We start from the raw sequence: 23,165 nt of genomic DNA on the forward strand, positions 1-23,165 counted from the left end.
TCAAGATATCTTGATCATTGCTAATGTATTTTTCATTTAGGCATGTTAATGATTTGTGTTAGTATTATTATTGTGTTATCATTCATATTCAAACATGATAGATTACATGTTTTTGAAAGAGTTACGTGTCTTCCTTCAATAATTTTGTACATTTCATGTTAATATGAATGCAGCCTAATTAACCCACCTCACATATCTCCAAAATGTGTAAATATATGTTTTAGGAGCGTTTTTCTTGCTATTGATTGTTTTAGAAATTTAAATTTTGCCAAACGAAATATATTAATCTTATTTGTAGATATGTCATATTTTAAAGCATTTTATTTTCATATTAAGTAATCCAGTTTCTAGTAAACATTTAATTATATTGTATGTTTTATACCGTTGATATGTTAGTGAGCGACAAAAGACATGATTTAGACAGACAATTTTTTTCTACATCGAATAAACGTCTCCAGCGGCTACGGTCACCGGAATTTTTTCATCTGTTTTATTTTTTTGTTAATTGATTTATTCCACACGAATTATGATCTACTATTTTTGTTGCTTTATCATTCAAGTGTGTCATTTCCTTCGGTGATGGAGTCTAACTCTGTTACTGTATGTGTCTCCCTCTAGGAGTTGTACTTTTTGATGTTCAATATATGCTTCGGTTTTATTCTGTTTTGTTTGATGCACTGTCTCCGCCCTAATATATTTCATAGAGGTGTTCAATATTCACAACTAATATTTGAGAATTCAGTTTCGCATCCCGCCATGGCCGGGAGAGACTCGAAGAAGGCTGCATCATCACAAAATTGTTTATCTTTTTATCAAATTGTATTTCCAACATACACATCACTGTAAGGGATGGAGACGAAAGACCTTTGATGTCTGTTACGTGTGACCAATATGGATAAGAGAGGCAATATGGAATCAAGAAATTTGGTTACTCAGACATTTGAAGAATTATATATCTAAAAGGTTGGATGATGTTGTTGCACCACTCTCTGGACGTTGGGAAATAGTGTTTGTTAGGGCATTAACCATGCTTTGTTTGTGCATTAATCTGAAGCATACACTTAATAATTGGTGTCAAGTCGGGAAGACTAGAAACCTACAATATCTTGGAAGGATTTTGGTACGGACTAAATAGTACCAAAGTGACTATTTTTGGAATTATGTTTGGAGACATCGGTTTTGAAGATTTGGTTTGTGAACAAAAAGTTCATCCTGAAGCTGCGTTCAAATCACATCAGAAGAAGATCAAATACGTAACAGATCATATAATGTGTTATTGTATAAGACTATTCTTTGGAAAGCATCGTTTAAATCTCTTATGCTGTAATTTTTTTCATTGTTGGTCAAGTATTTTTTTTCATTGTTAGCTTATGTGTCTATGTATTAGCTTGTTTCCAAGTAATTATGTAATGTTTCTTGTTATCACAATTTGAAATTACTCGAAAAAGTAAGTAATAAACCAGATTTAAGACTTTAATAACATTAAGATTTTTTCTATGAATTAAAACAAAATTACATAGGTTCTATGGAAAAATCTGATTTTAAAGCGAACAAAATATGGAGCGGATTGGTTCAACGACTCTACCTGAAAGTTTGGTTTCGTCGCAGAAGAGAAAAAGGTTGTGTGTGACAACGTCACCACCATCTCTCCTAATTTTCTGAACCCAAGATACCTTTCCTTTTTCATCAAATCAAAGACCTACAACAATATACCTTTTTTTGTCGGGACAAAACAAGTATTTTTATATCGTATAGGAAAGTGGTATTTTTACTATTTAGATAAACATCTTTCTGGTTCAAAAAAAAAGATAAACATCTTTCTTTCATATCAAACTTTTTATAAAAACACTTAATTTAGAATATGTATTTTTTAAAATAATATTTTATATATTTTTGGTTTATGTGATACACAATGAAGAATGAATGGTAAATTAGAGTTTCACTTAAATTTTATTTTCTGAGTCCATTATTTAATACTCTGATATTTAATACTAATAAATGGAAGGAATATAATCAATTACTTAAAAAAATCATGATATAATTAACAACTTCACCAATTACGCCTTCTAGATACAAGTTAAATAAAAATGATATTTAAAATCATAAAACTCATTTAAACGCGCTTTATTTAAACTATTGCTTACCATAAATTACAGCTGGCTCATAAATACCTTTACATCTTTCCCCAGATTTATATTGACTATTTTCCTTAACATCCATAACTCTCACAAGTATTTTTTTTTTCAAATTTAACATCCATAACCAATCACTATTTTGTGCTAAGGAAAAACTTACTTGTGGGTAATTGCATACGTATTACTGATAGTAACGTATCTACCAATTACGCTGTTTAATTAATTCTAAATGTTAAAAATAGTTGTAAATTAAAGTTAATTAAATTATAGTTGAAGAGAGAGATACATAGGAAGAAGAAGCAGACCCGAAAGTACCTGCACTGGTTCAGATTTGCTATCTTTTGATAGAAAAAAAAATCCAAAACCGAGTGAAATTTTTCTCCGATTTTTGTTTTTGCTCAATTTTTCTAAGTCTCCTGAGAAAACAAAGAGAAGAAAAAGACAGCAAACTGATAGAGAGAGAAAGCTGCATTTTTTTTTAAATATGTATGCTTTGTGCTCATCCTTCTTGATCTAACATTGCCGACAATTTCTAGGCGAATAATCAAAGCTTCTTACATTTGGGTTTGTCTTCTGATTCTCTACTTCTCTTACAAATCTCCACCTGTCTGAAATTTTTTTTCTGTGTTTCTGGGTTTTCCATTGTGCTTGACTTGTCATCTAGTTTATGGATCTTTTATCTCTAATCTTTTTTTTACAGCTGTCAATTTTTTTTTGCGTGTTCTTTCATTCTCCTGCTTAATGGTTTATCTATCTGAATTTAAGAATCAAATTGAGATTTCAAAAACTCTTATGATTTCTTTTTTTTTTTTCTTCTCTTCTGTTTCTTTGGTATTTTTTTTTACTCTCTGGGCTTTGTAAATTCATCATCTTTCATAGAAAGTATAATTTTTTTTTGTTGAACTTAGATTCTTTTGATTTGTTTTCCCTATAGAGGTAAAATTTTATAAATATTTTTACACAAAAAATATATGTACGAAACTCGAGCTAATTCCGTATATAGCTTTATCTTTGGTGCTTGTGTCCTTTTAGACTTTCTCTGCCTTTTCCAAAAATATCAAAAATTTGGAAAAAATCTTATAATGGGTTTTGTTCATATATGCACAGGGTTAATTCAAAACCAACATGAAGCAGTAACCTATAATTCTTGAGGAACTGGATCATCTTGTTCTCTTGAGTAAAAAAGAGTAACAATGGCTCGAGGTAGAATACGATCAAAGCTGAGACTAAGCCATCTCTATACATTCGGATGTCTTAAACCAAGTACACTCGAAGGTGATGACCCTCCACACCCGCTCCACGGTCCAGGCTTCAGCCGTACAGTGTTCTGTAACCAGCCTCACATGCACAAGAAGAAGCCTCTGAGATACCGTTCCAACTACGTCTCCACCACTAGATACAACCTCATAACATTCTTCCCAAAGTCCTTATACGAGCAGTTCCACCGCGCTGCAAACCTCTACTTCTTGGTAGCAGCCATCCTCTCCGTCTTCCCTCTCTCCCCTTTCAACAAGTGGAGCATGATCGCCCCCTTGGTCTTCGTCGTGGGCCTTAGCATGATGAAAGAGGCTCTAGAAGACTGGCGTAGGTTCATGCAGGACGTCAAGATCAACGCTAGAAAGACGTGTGTTCATAAAACTGATGGTGTATTTCGTTCTAGGAAGTGGAAGAAGGTCAGCGTTGGGGATGTTGTGAGAGTGGAGAAGGACGAGTTCTTCCCTGCTGATCTGCTTCTCTTGTCGAGTAGCTACGAGGATGGGATCTGCTACGTGGAGACTATGAACTTGGACGGTGAGACTAACTTGAAAGTGAAGAGATCTTTGGAAGTGACGATGACGTTAGATGATGAAGAGTCTTTCAAGAACTTCATGGGGACGATAAGATGCGAAGATCCTAACCCGAGTCTCTACACGTTCGTTGGGAATCTTGAGTACAAGCGTCAAACGTTTCCTCTTGATCCAAGTCAGATTCTGTTACGAGACTCGAAGCTAAGGAACACAGCTTATATCTACGGAGTTGTGGTGTTCACAGGGCACGACACTAAGGTTATGCAGAACTCAACAAAGTCACCTTCTAAAAGAAGCAGAATCGAGAGAACAATGGACTACATCATCTACACGCTTCTTGTCTTACTCATCTTGATCTCTTGCATCAGCTCATCAGGCTTTGCTTGGGAGACAGAGTTCCACATGCCGAAGATGTGGTACTTGAGACCAGACGCGCCTGAGGATCTAACTAACCCTATAAGCCCTGTCTACGCTGGTGTTGTTCATCTCATAACCGCTCTATTGCTTTACGGTTACTTGATTCCAATCTCTCTTTACGTCTCCATAGAGGTTGTCAAAGTCTGGCAAGCGAGTTTCATCAACCAGGACTTGCGCATGTACGATGACGAGAGCGGCGTCCCTGCGCAGGCACGGACGTCGAATCTCAACGAGGAGCTTGGTCAGGTTCATACCATCCTCTCTGACAAGACGGGGACGTTGACATGTAACCAGATGGATTTCTTGAAATGCTCTATCTCTGGGACTTCTTACGGTGTGCGTTCTAGTGAAGTGGAGCTCGCTGCTGCTAAGCAGATGGCTGTTGATCTTGAAGAGCATGGAGAGATATCAAGCGCTAATACTCCTCAGTCTCAGACCAAAGTGTATGGCACTTGGGACAGCAGCTGCACGCATGAGATTGAGATTGAAAGTGGTAATAGTAACAATCCTAGAGCTCCTATAAAGGGATTTGGGTTTGAGGATGACAGACTCATGAATGGGAACTGGTTGAGAGAGTCACAACCAAATGATATCTTGCAGTTCTTCCGCGTGTTAGCTATTTGCCACACAGCTATTCCTGAGCTTGACGAGGAGAGTGGTAAGTACACTTATGAAGCAGAGTCACCTGATGAGGCTTCTTTTCTTGCTGCTGCTAGAGAGTTTGGTTTTGAGTTCTGTAAGAGAACTCAGTCTAGTGTGTTTATCCGTGAGAGGTTCTCTTCTTCAGGGCAAATAGTAGAAAGGTGAGTGTAGTAAGATAGGCTTTTTTTGATTATAATCTTTAGTTCTCTACTAAGTAGCATACACACTGTAGGGAGTATAAGGTTCTGAACTTGTTGGACTTCACAAGCAAAAGAAAGAGAATGTCAGTAGTTGTAAGGGATGAGGAAGGGCAGCTTCTTCTACTATGCAAAGGAGCTGACAGGTTAGTTAGCATCCAAACCAAACAACTTACAGCATCTAACAAGACATGTGTTACATAAGTTTTTTTTGTTTACTGTATTTTGCAGCATCATCTTTGAACGGTTGGCTAAGAATGGGAAGACATACTTGGGACCAACCACTAAGCATTTAACTGAATATGGAGAAGCTGGGCTACGTACACTTGCACTTGCTTACAGAAAGCTTGATGAGGAAGAATATTCAGCTTGGAACTCTGAGTTTCAAAAGGCCAAAACTTCAATAGGATCTGATAGAGATGAGTTGCTTGAGACAGGAGCTGATATGATTGAAAAAGATCTTATTCTCATAGGTGCTACTGCTGTGGAGGACAAACTCCAGAAAGGGGTATGTGTTACTAAAACAGACACACTAAGGTTATGTTTTTATCTTGCATATCTAAACTGAGTTTCTTGAATGTAGGTGCCTCAATGTATAGATAAACTTGCTCAAGCTGGGCTCAAGTTATGGGTTTTAACTGGGGACAAAATGGAAACAGCCATCAACATTGGGTTAGAATCTCTCATTTATCTTGAACACAAAACTAGAAATGATATATGTTATTAAACAAATTACCTTTTTATGAACTGCAGATTTGCATGTAGTTTACTTAGGCAAGGCATGAGACAGATCTGCATAACATCAATAAATCAAGATGGAGGATCTCAAGATTCCAAAAGGGTATGCTAAAACATTCAATGACAAGTCCCTTCAGCTACAGTTTTGAAGCTAACTTTGTATATCTAATGTTTGATGTGTCAGGCTGTGAAAGAGAACATTTTGAACCAACTCACTAAAGCTGTGCAAATGGTGAAGCTAGAGAAGGATCCACATGCTGCGTTTGCTTTGATTATAGATGGGAAAACTCTAACTTATACATTGGAGGATGATATGAAGTATCAGTTCTTGGCTTTGGCTGTTGATTGTGCATCAGTCATTTGCTGCCGTGTGTCTCCCAAGCAAAAGGCTTTGGTAACAAGGCTGGTTAAAGAGGGAACTGGCAAAACCACATTGGCGATAGGTGATGGTGCAAATGATGTTGGGATGATTCAAGAAGCTGACATTGGTGTAGGGATTAGTGGTGTTGAAGGCATGCAGGCTGTTATGGCTAGTGACTTTTCGATTGCGCAGTTTCGGTTTTTGGAACGGTTACTTGTCGTCCATGGACACTGGTGCTACAAAAGAATAGCTCAAATGGTAATAAGTAGCTCTTGTGGGGGGTTTTGATTACCTTTTTATTTGTAGTTTTGTTTCTAACATTATGTTGTTTCTACATCCAGATATGCTACTTCTTCTACAAGAACATAGCATTTGGTCTCACTCTCTTCTACTTTGAGGCTTTCACTGGATTCTCCGGACAGTCAGTGTACAATGACTACTACTTGTTGCTCTTCAATGTTGTCCTTACCTCATTGCCAGTGATTGCCCTTGGAGTCTTTGAACAAGATGTTTCCTCCGAGATCTGCTTACAAGTAAGCTTTAATAATCACCCTTCAAGAAGTTGAATCTCTGCTGATGACCTTTTCTTGCTTGTGCTTGTGTAGTTCCCTGCTTTATACCAACAAGGCACAAAAAACCTCTTCTTTGATTGGTCAAGAATCCTTGGATGGATGTGCAACGGCGTCTACTCATCGCTTGTCATATTCTTCCTCAACATAGGAATCATTTACTCTCAATCTTTCAGAGCAGGTGGGCAAACAGCTGACATGGACGCTGTCGGCACAACCATGTTCACTTGCATTATATGGGCAGTCAATGTTCAAATCGCACTAACCATGTCCCACTTCACTTGGATCCAACACGTTTTGATATGGGGAAGCATCGCTTTCTGGTATCTCTTTGTAGCACTCTATGGGATGATGCCATCAAGCCTCTCTGGAAACGTTTACAGGATTCTTGATGAGATTCTTGCTCCTGCGCCTATCTACTGGATGGCTACATTGTTGGTCACGGTAACTGCAGTTATTCCTTACGTTACTCACATAGCTTACCAGAGATTCTTGAACCCTATGGATCATCATATTATACAAGAGATCAAGTACTACAAGAGAGATGTGGAGGATGCTAGATTGTGGACCAGAGAGCGTACAAAGGCGCGTGAGAAGACCAAGATCGGGTTTACGGCTAGAGTAGATGCGAAAATCAGACATCTAAGGTCGAAACTGAGTAAGAAGCAGTCAAATCTCTCTCATTGTTCAGCTCAAGATGCAATGTCACCTAGATCATTGTAGCATGTATAGGGTTTGGTTACTGGAAAGGTCTCAATTCTCTGATGCGTCAAGACTTTGGAGATGGTTCTTGATGCTGTTTTTGTGGAGAGGTTATAGGAGTGAGATCGATGTAAAGAGTAGTAGCTGATTTTTTTTTTTAAGTGTTGGGTTCTCATTTTTTAACGTGCTTTGTTTCTTTTGTACAAAACTTAGGTTTTGTGGATACTTACTTAGGACACAGATTGCTAAAACCTAATTTTATATTGCATATATATACAGTTTTTTTTTATCAGCCTAAGTAGCTGATGTTACTTAGGACACTTACTTTGTGTCTAAGTAGCTTTACTTAGGATACTTCCTTTGTGTCTGATGTTACTGAGGACAATTCCTTTGTGTCTAAGTAGTTTATCAACCTAATTTTATCAGCCTAAGTAGCTATGTTACTCATGACCGGTTCAATAGTGTCATGACCCGGAAAAAAAAATTAATTTCCAAACCATTATTGTTCTTTAAAAAATCTGATAGATATATGTTTTTTTTTCAAAATACCAGAAGTATTTTTAAAAATAAATTTATGAAAATAAAAAAAATACTTTCATATAAAAAAAATTTTGGGCCCTTTTTCTTATTTTTAATATAAAAATACATGTATTTTTTTTTTAAAAAAATCGGATCCTTATCTATTAAGAAATAGGGGGACAACGGATTGACCCGGGACGGTCGCACCGCTCGCCCCCTATCTAAGCCGGCCCTGATGTTACTCTTCTTCTGTTCCTCTCTTCAGAATAATTTTATTTTGCATATATACAATTATAATTTTTTTATAACATAATTTATAAGATAATTGTTGCTTTATTAATGAAATTTATATAATTGTTGCTTTATTAATGAAATTTATATAATTGTTGCTTTATTAATAAAATCTCGATATTCAAACTGATATCTAATTTTTAATATACAAAAACTGAATTCAAACTCAAATACAGTTCTCAAAAATATTCAAAATATATTTAAAATATTAGTTATAATAATTTGATAGTAATCCAAATTACAACTTTTTACTCAAATATATTAGGGTGAATATTACTTGTACTTTTCAAGTAATTAAAATATTTCAACTATTTTTGATACAATCGAATATTAAAAACGAAATCCAAACCAAAACTAAAAGTTTATATTCTATCAATGATACCAAACCTATTCAAGTTATTACCAAAATTATATAAATCTGATGGATACTAGAATTTCTTTTGGTTAATTTTGGGTTAACAACCCGAATGGGTGTAAACTACAAATTTGGATAATGATTGAATCGCGTACGAATTCACTTTCTTTAAAAGTTGTTTCGATCTTATTTTAAGCTAAGAAGATACAAGAATAACAAATAAAATTTAAGTGTTTTTTTTCAAAAATATTTGACGATATTTTAACAATAAATCACTCAATATTTCTAACAATTAGTTTCCGATATTTTACTCTTTTTAAGTTATTATTTGTCAATATCCCATATATAGAATGTTAAAGGATATAATGGATAGAACCAACAATTGCAATAGTTAGTCAAAAGTTATGAGTGAACACCAATAATTACAATGGTTGGTCAAAAATCACAATAGTTCTTTACCAAAAGTTTTAATCATAAACAGTTGCAATAATTTATCACTAAAAAATGCAATAGTATATTACAAATAGTTACAATCACAAATAATTATAATCACGAGTAATTGTTCATCTAAGGGGGTGATTGGTAGTTGCTGTAGGTGCTGTCCACAGCCCTATTTATTTCCACAACACCAAATTCAGAGCAATCAAGCTTTAAATTTTTTTTTGAAACCACAGCTCTTAAAATATCCTACAGCTGTACAAGTGCTCTGCAGAGCCAAATATCCAAAGCAATTTTTTAGTGCTTTAATAAAATTCTACAGCAATAAAATCTAAAGCCACAGCAAAAAGTCTACAGATTTTTTTCTACAGCAAAATATTTAAAGCTACAGCCATTACCAATCGGACCCTAAATATCCGAAATGTTTCACTTGAACGGTAGCAAAAAAAAAATCATTTAAATTTCCAACAATTTCTAAAACTGAAATAGCCAATTAGAACCCGATCTGATAACCATCCAAATTCATAACCCAATGATTAGGTAATGAAAATCATCAAGTTGTTTGCGTGTTTGTTACTTTACAGTGATGTATGTGGTGGTTAATCAAATTTGAGTGCTGAGAGGTGGTTGGGTATTATGGGCCGATATGGACCAGTAGTACGGCCCATTAAAAGTATCCAACAACTCCACAATAATAATAAGAAAATAAAAATTATTAATAGTAGCATTTTGTATATGTTCTTTACCAAATCTCTGCGTCCATCCAATCCCTTGCCTTTCTTGGGATTATATTCGCCGCGTGGTAGAGAGATGTCGCCGACGCTCTTTCGCCGGAAGTCAATCGGAATCCACCGCTACTCCTATCTTCAATCCGCTTGATTCATACGCCTCAAGTACTCTGCTCCAGTAGTAGCTAGTAGTATAGAGGTAGTTCTAGGGTTTGGATTCGATGGAGCCGCGAGTCGGAAACAAGTTTCGGCTGGGGAGGAAGATCGGAAGTGGATCATTCGGAGAGATCTATCTTGGTAATCCCCTTAACTATACTTGCTTGTTTGAATCGAATTATACTGAAGGAGTATGGTGTTGTGTAGGTACTGATATACAGACTAATGAAGAAGTTGCCATTAAACTCGTAAGTATTCGTTTCACTAATGAAGTAGAGAGAACCTAGTTGTTTTGGGGGAATTAGGTCTTTGCTTGCTTATTGATACTACTTACTTGTGGGCATATATCGTCGATTTATAAAGAAATTAACTTTCTTATTGTTATTGTTTTGTGTCAATTCTTATTGTTATTGTTTGGTTTTTCTTAGCTTGTAGCTTTTTCTTTTTACCATGTTGAAATATCTGACAGTTCCAAGTTCTGAATGGTGTTGAAAGTTCCAAGCTTTGAATGTTAAACTACGAATATTCAGTTTATAGCATGATTGAAAACTAGCTATTCAATGTGAATTGTGAAATAAAGCAGTAATATGAATTACTATATAAACATAGGAGGTATGTACTATACTTTATAGGCTAATACACTGCCTTTAGCTATAAGGCTGTTACTTCTTTTTGTTAGAACTGAGAGCTGGTACTGTATTATTGATTCTTGGGAAGATAGTTTATTTAATGCTGAGTGAGCTCTTAAGAGCCCACGACAACATTACATGCAACTGGTGGGTCCATCCTGTTGAAGGTTTTGAGATGTCTTGTTGTGTGGTCTAAAGATGGAGATTTATGAGGCTGACACCTATTATGTTAACGTTGGTTGTATGTTATAAATATACCCGTTTTGAGATGTCTTGTTTCTGTTACCCGTTTGCGCTGGTTCCGACTGCCAAATATGATATTAATCAAATCCTCATTTTTTGTTTTCATGCTTCTTTGTTGTTCTGAATTTTCTACACATAATCATATATCAGAGTTTGACTGCTGTGCTTGCTGTATATGTTCTGATTGGCATGCTTTTTTTCTTCTTTCAGGAAAATGTGAAAACTAAGCATCCTCAGTTACTGTATGAATCAAAATTATATAAAGTATTACAAGGAGGAAGTAAGGACCTTAGTTATGTACTTGTTTTCATTTTGCAGTATGTGCTTTCTTCTTTCTAATTCAAGTAAGGTTGCTTTCCTCTTTTTTATTTCAGCCGGCGTTCCAAACATTAAATGGTATGGTGTTGAAGGGGAATATAACGTCCTTGTGATAGACTTGTTGGGGCCTAGCCTTGAAGATCTATTCAATTTCTGTAGTAGGAAACTTTCACTAAAGACTGTACTGATGCTTGCAGATCAAATGGTAGGATCCCTTCTATTGGCTGAAAATAATTTTCCTATTTTGAACAAGGGTATTGCCTAAATACTTTGGACATATTTTTTACCCTTGTCAGATCAATCGCATTGAATTTGTTCATCAGAGGTCATTTCTACACCGGGACATCAAGCCTGACAACTTTCTGATGGGTCTTGGGAGGCGCGCAAATCAGGTAGTTGTTGAAAAGGGTTGTTTTAGGCTTTGTTTACTCCTCCTCAATTATCTGTTAAACGAAACGCTGGCCGAGTACAGGTATACATCATCGACTTTGGTCTGGCCAAGAAGTATAGAGACTCAAATCATCAGCATATACCGTACAGGTTAGCCACAGCCCTGTGATTTTCCTTGTTGAGCCTGTGCATCTGATACTTATGTGCTCACAGTATCGGACTAGAGTTGTTGGATCATAAGAATAATTGGTTGAGCTAGTGCTAGGGATTGCTTTCGTTTTCTACTAGCCTGTGTTGTTTAACTTGAGGTTCTCAATGTTATATATCACTGCGAAAGGATGGAGTCTTCTTGTCTGCTTACAATAAGCTGCAGTGTGGTTATTACAATATTTTCTACTGTCTGTACCTTACCTGTTTACTGTTAGTTTTTGCCTTATCTAGAAAATGGGGCGAATTTTGCTTGTTTTTGAGTATAATCATTGCTTTATTCTTGTTTTAGTGTATATAAATGATTAGAAACAAAACAAGAGTTTTATAGGTGTTATTTCATTTGGAATAAGGTATTGCTACCGTTTTAGTAGATATATAGCCCTCTTACTGAGGATATTTAGTTTATTTTTTTCCAGTTTTTGTGAAGCTGCAATAGTATGTAAGAAAAATATTTGATGAATTGCTAGGATTAGTAACCCTTTCGATGATTGCAGTATATGATATATTAGCTTAGCAATTGTAATCCTAATATCTTGTTTATCACAGGGAAAACAAAAATTTGACTGGAACTGCTAGATACGCCAGCATGAACACTCACCTTGGCATTGGTATACCAGTTCATTTAGTTTCTCACTTTCTAATTATTTTAAAAACGTGATTATGAACAGCAATGGTCGTTTGTATTATAGAACAAAGCCGTAGAGATGATTTGGAGTCACTTGGATTTGTTCTCATGTACTTCTTAAAAGGAAGGTGCGTACCTCTCTTACCTTCCATGTTTAGATGTTGCTATTGGTTATTAATAAGGCGGCCTGCGGCTTACTTTGCCACTTGAATGCAGTCTTCCTTGGCAAGGACTGAAAGCTGGGAATAAGAAGCAAAAGTATGAGAGAATTAGTGAGAAGAAAGTATCGACATCTATTGAGGTATAAATTATTACCCGAGGCCTGTGTTGGTGATACATGTGGTCTAATACTGATAATTATTCTTTTTCTTGTTTTAGTCTCTATGCCGAGGATATCCATCTGAATTTGCATCTTACTTCCATTATTGCCGTTCCCTGAGATTCGATGACAAGCCAGACTATGCCTACCTGAAACGGCTTTTCCGTGACCTGTTTATCCGCGAAGGTCTGGTTCACTCGTCACTTTTGTTAATTCTAGTCTGGTGAATCAAATCTAACTTGAATCAGTAAAGTAATATGTTGGTTTAAAATTTGCGTTCTCTGCTCGTATTTTAGGCTTTCAGTTTGATTATGTATTTGATTGGACTATCTTGAAGTATCAGCAATCACAGCTTTCTACTCCTCCCCGTCCCAATGTAAGAATCATGTTGTTTTTTTTTCCTTTTTCGGATTTCATCTGTCTACTTAATTTCTGCTAATGTACATACCTTTGTTACAGGTCCCTGGAGTTGGGCAAAGCTCTGGCCTTCCCCCTGCTATTACTAGTGCTGAGAGGCCATCAGGTTGTTCCATCTATTTTGATTTTTGAGTAGTTTCTTCTATGTGTGGTTAAGCATTTAAACTATGATCCTCGGTTCTACAGGAATATGAGTATTAGATATGTTCTTTGATTCCACTGCAGGTGGCGAGGAAGCTAGAACTTCTTCTGGCTGGCCATCAGGAAACCCTAGGCGGATTTCTGGACAAATATTTAATTCAGGCAACTTAGCTAAACAAAAAGCACCAGTTTCAAATGATCCTGCAATCTCTAAAGATGTAATGGTGAGTACATAAAGTTGGTATCCTTTTTCTAGCTCCTGTTTTGAATAGATGAACATAACGTTATGTGAGCCAGTTTGTATACACAAGGATTTGGCCGCTGAATTTGATTTATTTTTACCCCCTACCAGTATGTAGTATCATGTTTTGCAAACATGATCTATAGGATTCTTTGTTCTTTATATAAAATAGTAACCGAGTTGTTTTGCTTGTGACAGTTATCTAGCTCTAGCTTTCTCCGCGCAACTGGGTCATCAAGACGTGCTGCTGTCTCCGGTAGTCGCGAGGCTGCAGTTCCTGGAACTGATTCCGAGCCATCAAACCCTCAAATCACTGAAGCTGGAACAAGCTCCAACCCAAAGATTCATGGTGGTCGAAGCTCACCTATAGTCTCATCTGAGAACAAGAAGCTATCATCTCCATCAAGGGGAAATACTTCAGTTATGAAGAACTATGAGTCCAATCTTAAAGGGATCGAGGGTCTGCACTTTTAGCCGCTGGGTACCCACTGACCAGTGAATGATGTTTGTAAATTTAAAGACAAAAGAAAACCTTTCTTAGGCCCTCCCCAGGTTTTAGAGGGAGGGAGACTTTGCTTGTGCTTGTAAGCACTCTCAAATAACAAAAGATAAAGTAAAGACTCTGAAGAAGTGATTCCAGAGGAATACAAACTCAGAAGTGAGTCAAGGAGTCAATAGACTTGACATTTTTAGTCCCCATTTGATTATTTTTCTACTCTGTTGTGTATGTCTCAGTTGGTACTGCAAAGTTAATTTGGAGTCTCGAAGGGATTTGAAGTGTAAGCGTTAATTGTACTGTTTTGTTTAAAACTGGACATGAGAGTTGCGTATGTCATGCCAAGTTGCACCCTTAGAGGACATGAGTGTTCCATGTTGCGTCATATTTCAATTCTTCATATCTATGAATGGAGTATATAGCGAATGCAATTAAATTCATCATAACTTGTATCAGCCAGCCTGAACCTCTTGTTGTTACCAGCGATCATAATATTGAGTTTGCTAAAAGTGGAATCTGAAAGATACAAGAAGCAAGAGAAGAGACTGAGAAGATTTTGTTGTAGGATCATGACAAGAGTTAAAAACCGATATAAAGAAAAGACAACAGTTTTATTATGTACTTATCCTTTAGTTTACAAACAGAACAATCAGATACAACACTTGCTTGCTTGTGTCTACAGCTCTTATTATCAAGATAAACTCCTAAAATCACTCTTAATACAATCAGATATCGTACGTTGATTACTACTCTTCCCTTTTGCTGAATATCTCTCTATCAGATCACCACAAACCGTTGACAGCATTTGAACAAGTCTCCTTGAACCACTTGAAGTTCTTTCTAATAGATCCCTTCACTTTCCCTTCAAGACCATACACGTTATAAGCAGCCACTCTCTTCTTCCTCTGAATCTCTGCCTCCTTTAACCCTTTCTTCACCTTATTATTCGATTTACTGTTGGGATTGTCTCTAACTGTTGTTGGATTCTTGTGTGGACTATAAGTTGACGTGCTATAAGATCTCAACATCACTGGAAGCTGTGGGTTTGTTGGGCTTGGTGCTGCTACTGCTTCTGGTGTTTCACCATTCGTTAAGCAATGGTACTTGTAGGCTATACTGCTACTTCTCATCTCTTCTCTGCATGACTTTGATTTCAACATCTTCACTTGCAACAACCTCAAGAAGCTGGGTCTGCTTTTAGGAAGAAAAAAAGGAGAAATGCTTTCTTCTTTTTGTGTCTTGTAATAACACTTTTGGCTTATGTAATATAGGAGTATATAGAAGGGAGATCAGGTACATTATATTCAAGATGAATTATGCTTGTGTATGTCTAGAGATCAATGTAAAAAATATTATTAGAGTTTAATTATTAAAGTGTTACAAAAAAAAAAAAAAGAGTTTGATTACTACTTAGTAGAGTACCTAGTACAGTGTTTGTGTGTTTATTCTTCCTAAGAAAATTCTGTAAGATCTTCTCATCTAATGTTCACTGAATATACACATGGCCGGTGCTTCTTCATTCATGAATTCGAGAGAATATATTGTTTTTTTACCCTTTTTTTTTTACTTTAGCCGAAACACACATCCAAACTCGGAAACTCCACCAAATTAAATAAAACATGATTAAGAGAAATAGAAACTTGTGAGTCGCGTTAACAAGAAAGTTTTAACATAATGCCCAAAAAAACAAAACAAAACAAAAAGTCATGAGATGAGTTCTCTTCTCATTTTACCAAAATAAACTCTAAATAAGCTGGAAACAAAACATAGTAAAACTGCGGTAAAAAGGGTGGTAAAATTCAGCAGTTACTCGGTAAAAAAAAAGAGAGAGAAATTACCATGCCGCCACAACACGGAGGACTCAGAGAAGATCAGCAACATTGCTTGGCAACTCTTCAACGACCACATTGTAAAACTTCTGAATATCAGACAACATCCTCTCATCGTCAGTTGTCATGAAGTTGATCGCCACTCCCTTCCTCCCAAACCTTCCACTTCTTCCAATACGGTGAAGGTAGTTCTCAGGTTGTGTAGGGAGGTCAAAGTTAATCACCAGAGACACTTGCTGCACATCAATACCACGTGCAAGGAGGTCAGTGGTTATGAGAACACGAGAAGAACCAGACCTGAACTCACGCATGATGATGTCTCTCGTGTTCTGGTCCATGTCTCCGTGCGTAGCTGAAACAGTATGGTCACGGCTCCTCATTTTATCAGTCAACCAATCAACCTTACGCCTTGTGTTCACAAAGATGACACTCTGCGTGATGGCTAGCGTCTCGTAGAGATCACAAAGCGTCTCCAGCTTCCACTCTTCCTTGTCAACGTTGACGTAAAACTGCTTGATACCTTCAAGAGTCAGCTCGTCACGCTTCACAAGGATCCTCACCGGTTTGTTCATGAACTTCCTTGTGATCTCGAGAGCTTCAGGCGGCATCGTGGCGGAGAAGACACCGACCTGAACCTTAGAAGGAAGAAGCTGGAAGATGTCGTAAATCTGATCCTTGAAACCACGAGAGAGCATCTCATCGGCTTCATCAAGAACAAACATCTTCATGGCATCAGCGCGGAGAGATTGTCTACGCAACATGTCAAAGACACGACCAGGTGTTCCAACAACAACGTGGACACCAGACTGGAGAATGCGTTGATCCTCACGGACACTTGTTCCACCAACGCAGGCGTGAACCTTGACACCGAGGTAGTCACCAAGAGCCCTCATAACCTTTTCAATCTGCTGAGCGAGCTCTCTGGTGGGAGCCAGAACAAGAGCTTGGCACTGAACAAGAGTGTAGTCAAGCTGCTGCAACACGCCAGAGCAGAAGGTAGCGGTCTTGCCGGTTCCAGACTGAGCTTGCTGGATCACGTCAAGACCCTTGCAGAAAGGAATAATACCTCTCTGCTGAATAGCAGATGGCTTCTCAAAACCTGGAATCAAATTACCAGTTAGATTACAGAAATTTATGACAAGCTATACTACAGAAGCTCAATGAGTTTGTGTAAGAGTGACTAGGCCTAGGAATTTCGGTTTGGTTTTCTCAGTTTTTGGTTTTTCGGTCCTAGAGATATAGGATCAGTTTGGGTACTTATGAAATTTTGTTTGGTTTCTGTTATTTCGGTTTTTGATTCGGATGACAATGTTGGGAACTGGCTAATACCCGATAACATATTGGGTCTAATTCGGTTTACAAACAGTATATTTAGAATATTTGATTCTTTCAAACATAATAAAATTAATATTTTTAGATATATAAACTATTATTTTAAAATTTTGGGTACTCATTTCATTCTCGGTTCAGTTCCGGTTTGTTTTTTTTAGGCTCTAGACACAGGATCCTTGGGGATATTTATGAAATTTGGTTTGTTTGTTTTTTCGGTTCAGCACAGTTCAGTTCCGGGTAAATGTGCTTAGGGCTAAGAGTGACATTAAGCTTTGAAGTAACTAAAAGAAAGACAGAACCAAAACATATACAATGAAGGAATAAAAATTTGTACTATCTCACTAACCGTAGGCATAGATGCCTCTCAGGAGATCAGACTTGAGTTCCATTGCATCAAAGCTATCACAGACTTCATCATAAGTGGTGTAGAAAGTTTCCTCTCCTTCCTCGCCGAGTCTGCAAAACCATCATAGACCTTAGTCTTGGTTAGCTACTTAGGTTATAGAGTGATTCAAATGGTAAGTGAGAACTTACATGGCATTCATCTTAGAATCAAACTGACGAGGATCGTATTGTGTTCCTTCTGACGCCATTCCTGCCATGACTGGAGAGATATACATAAACACAAACCAAAACGACATTGTAAGAAACAAAAAAATATAGATTTCAAAAATCACACAAAGAAAACATTCAAATGTCTGAGATCCGACAACAACTGGAAAGGAAAGCAAGAATCAAATGAAACCAAAACATAACAAGTTGTCCCAATCTGCATTGTACAAAATGAAACCAAAACATAACAAGTTGTCCCAATCTGCATTGTACAAAACTAGATCTCTAACGAATCAGCATTGCGTAGGATGAAACAAATACGAATCAAAACCAGTATCAGAGATTCCAAACACACACAAAGTACAGAGAGAGACATTAAAACAAACCTGCTGTTAGCACAAAGTGAAAAAGAGAGATCTCGAGAGAGAAGAAATGGTCAAATGAGAGACGGAAACTCCTCGGATCTGCGCCGTGGAGTTTAAGAAGAAGAAAGTAACTGCTTCTACTTTATATACCTTCCACCGTCTTCTTTTTTTAGGTTTGAAAACCAAAACAACTTTTAACATTTTATTTTATTTACTGACTTGTCCTCCAATTTTTCATTTTTATACCTTTTTCACTCTTGTTCCTTTTTCAACATTAGTTCTAAAGTGTGGAAGTTTTATACACTGACTTGATTAATAATTCTATGAATTGAATTTTTTTTTTTTGTCAGCAATTCTACGACTTGAATTAGATCGTCCATTTGTAAATAATTTTTTTTGTATACACAGATAAAAATATTTTAAGAATCATAATAATTGATTAATATTTAAATTCTTTTATTTATAAAATTTATTTCATTTTATAAATTATATATAGGAAAATAAATACTATTTAATAAATAATATAAATCTTGTCTTGTCTATAGATGTATTTTATGTATAAAATATGAGAATTAATTAATTATTATTTTTATATATTATGTTGCATTTTTCATCCGAGTTAAACCATAATTGTTTTGGATTTTAAATAAATAAAACAAATTAATCATGTTATTTACATTTAGTTCAGTTTGTCTTATAATTATAAATATATTTGGGAAATATTTTTTTAATTTTTATATGTTATTTTATAACTAAATTAAATTATTACAGTCATAATTTTAATTTTAATCTTGAATTGGTTATTTATTTTAAAGTTAAATATCCCTTATATACTAAATCACAAGTCACATGAGCAATAACAGTATGACACATGGCATTAGTTTTACAAAAAAAAAAACTAAAAACAAATAAGCGAAAACAACCGGTTGAAAAAATATTCTCCACCCCTTATTTTTCTGCAATTTCAACCATCTAATTCCTAAATTTTCTCAAAATTTCACCCACGTTTCATTATCAACTGTTTTCTTCTGTATATTTCCAGCTTTAAATATCATTTCCAAAACTTTTTAAAACGGTCAAAAGAGTAAAGAACTTATGCTCTTCCTTTTGTCTATTTTCACAGTTTCTTCAAAACCTCAAACTCCACTCTGTATTCGTCAGATGTAATATGAGCCCAAACAGTAAAATAATTCAGAGTGGAAATGACACTTGTGTATATATACTTCTGTTTCACAGATTCTAAAAGGAGACAAACCTAAATGGGAAATAAAATTTTATCAGCAACAAAGGTAAAGTATTTTATCAGCAACAAAGGTAAAGTATTTACCTTCTTTTTACTTATAAATTGGTTTTAATATCTGTTTTGTGACTTCTCTTTAGAAAAATTATGTTAACTATATTTCTCTAATGCAATAGAGTTGGATATATTGTAGAAGCTGATTCCAATGCTAAGTCTTGATTTTTCAGAGTGAACATAAATATGGGTCCTTTAGAGGAAAGGATGATACTTTCGGGTATGCACACCGTTGCTGATATTTTCTGCTGCTGTTGCGGAGATAATGTTGGCTGGAAATACGTAACTTGCTTTATATCTCTCTTTACTCTTTAGTCTCACTTCCAGTTTTCTTGGGACAGGTTTCTCATTTTTTCACATTTTTTCTTTCTTTATTTGTTAGGAATCAGAGCATGAGAAAGATCAGAAGTATAAAGAAGACAAATTTGTTCTGGAAAGGTAACATCGTCTCTTCTGAAAAGTTTCTCTTGGTCCATAGTTTCAGTTATTTAGTCGAAAAAAAAATTATGTTATCTATTTAGTATTTACTACAGATAGAGAAAATGAGTATACGTTGAAATTAGAACTCTAAACTATATTTATGTGTTGTATATATCTCAAATTTTAAATATAAAATACTTTCAACATATATCTATTTTGAACTATTTTCCGTTTACAAGGTCTTTATTTGAATGCAACTATTTTATGAAATTGTTATCCATACTTATAGAATATTTAATTAATATAATTATTTTTTTATTGATAATTCTGAAATTGCAGTTTTATCATCAAATAATTTTAAAAACAGTTAATTTAATTCGTGCGTAGCACGAGGGTAACACTAGTAACATAAAATTTTGAATGGACCAGATGATCATAGGATGAATATATAATTTATATGATCACTTATATTGTTTAACACATTTTTTAATAATTATTATATCATTGAGATGATATTTTTAAGTATTATATATATATATATATATATATATATATATATATATATTCAATAACAACTAAAATCTTATGGATATTTCCTTTTCAGAGCATATATATATATATATATATTATATATATATATATATGACAATCTACATCATATTCTTATGAATATTTTTATGTTCTTGGAAAATAAAATATAATAAAAACCAAAAATTATTAAGTAAAGGGAAAATATAAAATTTTAGTAATGGCATTTTGTAAACAGCTAATTTTGAAATGACGATGTTACTTTAGTCATTTGTTAAGAGTAAAATGACATTTCAGATATTATATATAGTATATATTCCATATCTATATATTTTTTTCTATTATAAAAATTTTCAAATAAAATTTAAATTATAAAAATAAAAATGTAGTAATATTTAGCAAATATTAAGTAAATTTAGTAATTTTAGTAAAAATTAGTAAAAATTACTCTGTAATTATTTAGTAATTTTTAGTAAAAATTAGTAAACATTACTCCGTAATTATTCATCCAACAGATTTTAATTACTAATAATCAATTTTAATAAATTTAATAAAATAAGATAAAAGTATAACCTTTTCCAGTTAGTATTTCTTTTTACTTTAAAACCATGTGCTAATCTGTTTGTATTAAAGTATGGTTGTAACTAAATTATCTATTTTTAGAGTAGAATGATGTGGAATGATTAATTCCACTAAATTCTATTAAAATATTATTTAATGTGAATAGAATGTAATGATCATTCATCAATTATACACAAAAAAATACAAAAAAAAACCTTCAATATAATTTTGTTAAGGAATAAAAGAAATGATACTATTCTATGGTGAACAAGACATTCATTATTTACAAACACGTTATACATAATTTATATTCTATCAATTCAAGCTGTATATAAAAGCAAAATGTATGTGACCAGCATATATAGCAAGCTAAGATATATTATATGTTGTACAAAAAAAGAACAGATTATACCTTTAAAATAATTGAAGCTTCAATACTAGAGAATCTTGGATACAGTTATAAATCCATCCCTTTCGTTTGTCGATCTTTTCCGAAAGATAATTCTATTGCATTTCGATCAACATCGTTTTTCCAAACAAACTCTCTTTGGTGGAGATCAATTTTATGAAAGTACATCATTCCCTCCTGGGTGGTACTTGAACCCAACCCCTACAGCAATAGAGACAATTAATATGGAGAGAACTATGGGCACTAAGTGTTCTATTTCTTATAAGAGAAAGCAAATCCTGTAATACTTGAAAGACCATTCGGTTGCATTACCTTTCTCTTTTTTTTCCACTCTCCGAGTTCATGTAGTGAGTAAAATGTTTCAGGTTCTTTACTCTTATGTGTTGCTTGAGTATATATTTTGTATAGTGTTAATCAAAAAAAAGTTATATTGGATGAAGAATCTACTTACCTTGACAATGAATGTTACAAAATCAATTATGAATAACGAAAGATTGAGTACTGAAGATTGAGTAATGAAGGCCATAAAGTAGAAAACAAATTTATTAACAATCCAATCATTTGAGTTCCATCATGATAATGTACAAGGTAAAAACTTTTACGAAATATATGTAGAATATAATGCACTATGGGTATATATAAGAAGTAAGCTACTAACTTGATATGTCATAATTATGACACTTCGCAATGATAAAATGTTTGTGTACTCATTTAAAAAAAATTAATGTCTTAAATGACCTTGTTTTTTTATTTGAGCGGTTGAGCCTTACTGACCTTTTTTAACATTCAAAACTTTTCTTGTAATTGGATATACGACATAGTAATCACGCTTTCCGCTACTGAAAGGCAACTTTGAACCAATATATTTTGCTTCATTATATAATTTACAAATAAAATTATAAATTTTTAAAAAGAAAAGAAAAGGTAATATTTAGTAATCTTGAATAAAATTAGTAATTATTTATCCGACAGATTTTAATTACTAATAATATAATTTAACTAATTTAATAAAATATTTGATTGTGTAAAATAAAGACTAATTACCTACTTCAATTAGTACTTTTTGCTTTGAAACAGTGTGGTAATCCGCTTGTATTAAAGTATATTTTATATTTTACATGAAGTTATGTCCAAGTCCATGGAGCAACAATGATACTAGAGTTTTTGTTCTGTTTTCGGCAACAGGAGAATTAATTAGTTACCTTCAATACTTGCTAAAACTTGGATTCCAAAGAAATACCTGTTTGCGGAACAGTATTACGGGATCAATTGTATGGAAGACTAAAATAAGGTCATTGTAACCACAAATTGCTGGTTCTTGTCGAAAACTCTACCATGAATTTAAGAATTTAATGTACCAAATATTATATTAATTATATAGAATTAATGAATGAAGCTTTGCTTTCTAATTTGTATGATTGTAATAGGTTGACAATATGAGTTGTAAAAGTTACATTGTCCTCAATCAAAACCATCTTGATAGAAATAGATCTTGTGAATATTTTTCCAAATCTTCAAAATATCATCTTAATAGTGAATTAGCATGAACAATAAGTGTAGTTTTCTACAAAGAAAATGCTTTTTTAGTAATAAACTAAAATTTTAGATATTGATATATTTGTGTTGACAATTATTTACTTATATAGTTATATATGGGCATCGAACTGTAATTAGGATTAATAATTTAAACTAAAAAGACAAATGTATACAGTTAAAAAGAAATTTATTTAGAAATAAAAAATTATGTAATTATAAAAATAAAATAGTCGTCAAAGTATTCCTAACTGATGTTAGTAAATTTGTAAACAAAA

General features: G+C 34.3%; 4 protein-coding genes and 1 long non-coding RNA gene across 6 annotated transcripts; 2 read left to right on the forward strand and 3 right to left on the reverse strand.

The window, feature by feature from the left end:
• Positions 1–428: 428 nt before the first annotated feature.
• On the reverse strand, positions 429–1,791 carry LOC103852795. The gene is made up of 2 exons (XR_004455731.1): positions 1,586–1,791; positions 429–1,218 (listed from the first exon to the last, which is right to left on the reverse strand). It is a non-coding gene; the product is annotated as an uncharacterized LOC103852795 (long non-coding RNA).
• A 661-nt stretch (positions 1,792–2,452) lies between these two features.
• LOC103852794 (probable phospholipid-transporting ATPase 5) lies at positions 2,453–7,840 on the forward strand. Its single transcript, XM_018656757.2, has 9 exons — positions 2,453–2,699; positions 3,243–5,142; positions 5,214–5,324; positions 5,410–5,686; positions 5,762–5,850; positions 5,932–6,019; positions 6,101–6,535; positions 6,619–6,810; positions 6,883–7,840. The coding sequence occupies exons 2-9, from the start codon at positions 3,329–3,331 to the stop codon at positions 7,567–7,569; spliced, it is 3,693 nt and encodes a 1,230-aa protein (XP_018512273.2). The 5' UTR covers positions 2,453–2,699; positions 3,243–3,328; the 3' UTR covers positions 7,570–7,840.
• Positions 7,841–9,879: 2,039 nt separating this feature from the next.
• LOC103852797 (casein kinase 1-like protein 2) lies at positions 9,880–14,378 on the forward strand. Its single transcript, XM_009129699.3, has 14 exons — positions 9,880–10,176; positions 10,243–10,283; positions 11,118–11,187; positions 11,282–11,430; positions 11,522–11,617; positions 11,698–11,765; positions 12,372–12,433; positions 12,515–12,578; positions 12,667–12,751; positions 12,829–12,955; positions 13,066–13,145; positions 13,229–13,292; positions 13,412–13,551; positions 13,767–14,378. Exons 1-14 carry the CDS (start codon positions 10,101–10,103, stop codon positions 14,040–14,042), a joined length of 1,398 nt encoding a protein of 465 aa, XP_009127947.2. The 5' UTR covers positions 9,880–10,100; the 3' UTR covers positions 14,043–14,378.
• A 250-nt stretch (positions 14,379–14,628) lies between these two features.
• On the reverse strand, positions 14,629–15,419 carry LOC103852796. The gene has a single exon (XM_009129698.2). The coding sequence runs from the start codon at positions 15,222–15,224 to the stop codon at positions 14,847–14,849; it is 378 nt and encodes a 125-aa protein (XP_009127946.1). The 5' UTR covers positions 15,225–15,419; the 3' UTR covers positions 14,629–14,846.
• Positions 15,420–15,687: 268 nt separating this feature from the next.
• Positions 15,688–18,359, reverse strand: LOC103852798 (eukaryotic initiation factor 4A-3). 2 transcript variants are annotated; one of them, XM_009129700.3, is made up of 4 exons: positions 18,164–18,359; positions 17,760–17,829; positions 17,572–17,681; positions 15,688–16,992 (listed from the first exon to the last, which is right to left on the reverse strand). In XM_009129700.3, the coding sequence occupies exons 2-4, from the start codon at positions 17,825–17,827 to the stop codon at positions 15,926–15,928; spliced, it is 1,245 nt and encodes a 414-aa protein (XP_009127948.1). In that variant the 5' UTR covers positions 17,828–17,829; positions 18,164–18,359; the 3' UTR covers positions 15,688–15,925. The 2 variants fall into 2 exon arrangements, with proteins under 2 accessions (XP_009127948.1, XP_009127949.1); XM_009129701.3 differs by having other exon boundaries at positions 17,760–17,820; positions 18,164–18,292.
• Positions 18,360–23,165: the final 4,806 nt, after the last annotated feature.

Source organism: Brassica rapa, chromosome A02, assembly GCF_000309985.2.
Source record: "Brassica rapa cultivar Chiifu-401-42 chromosome A02, CAAS_Brap_v3.01, whole genome shotgun sequence".
NCBI lineage: Eukaryota > Viridiplantae > Streptophyta > Magnoliopsida > Brassicales > Brassicaceae > Brassica > Brassica rapa.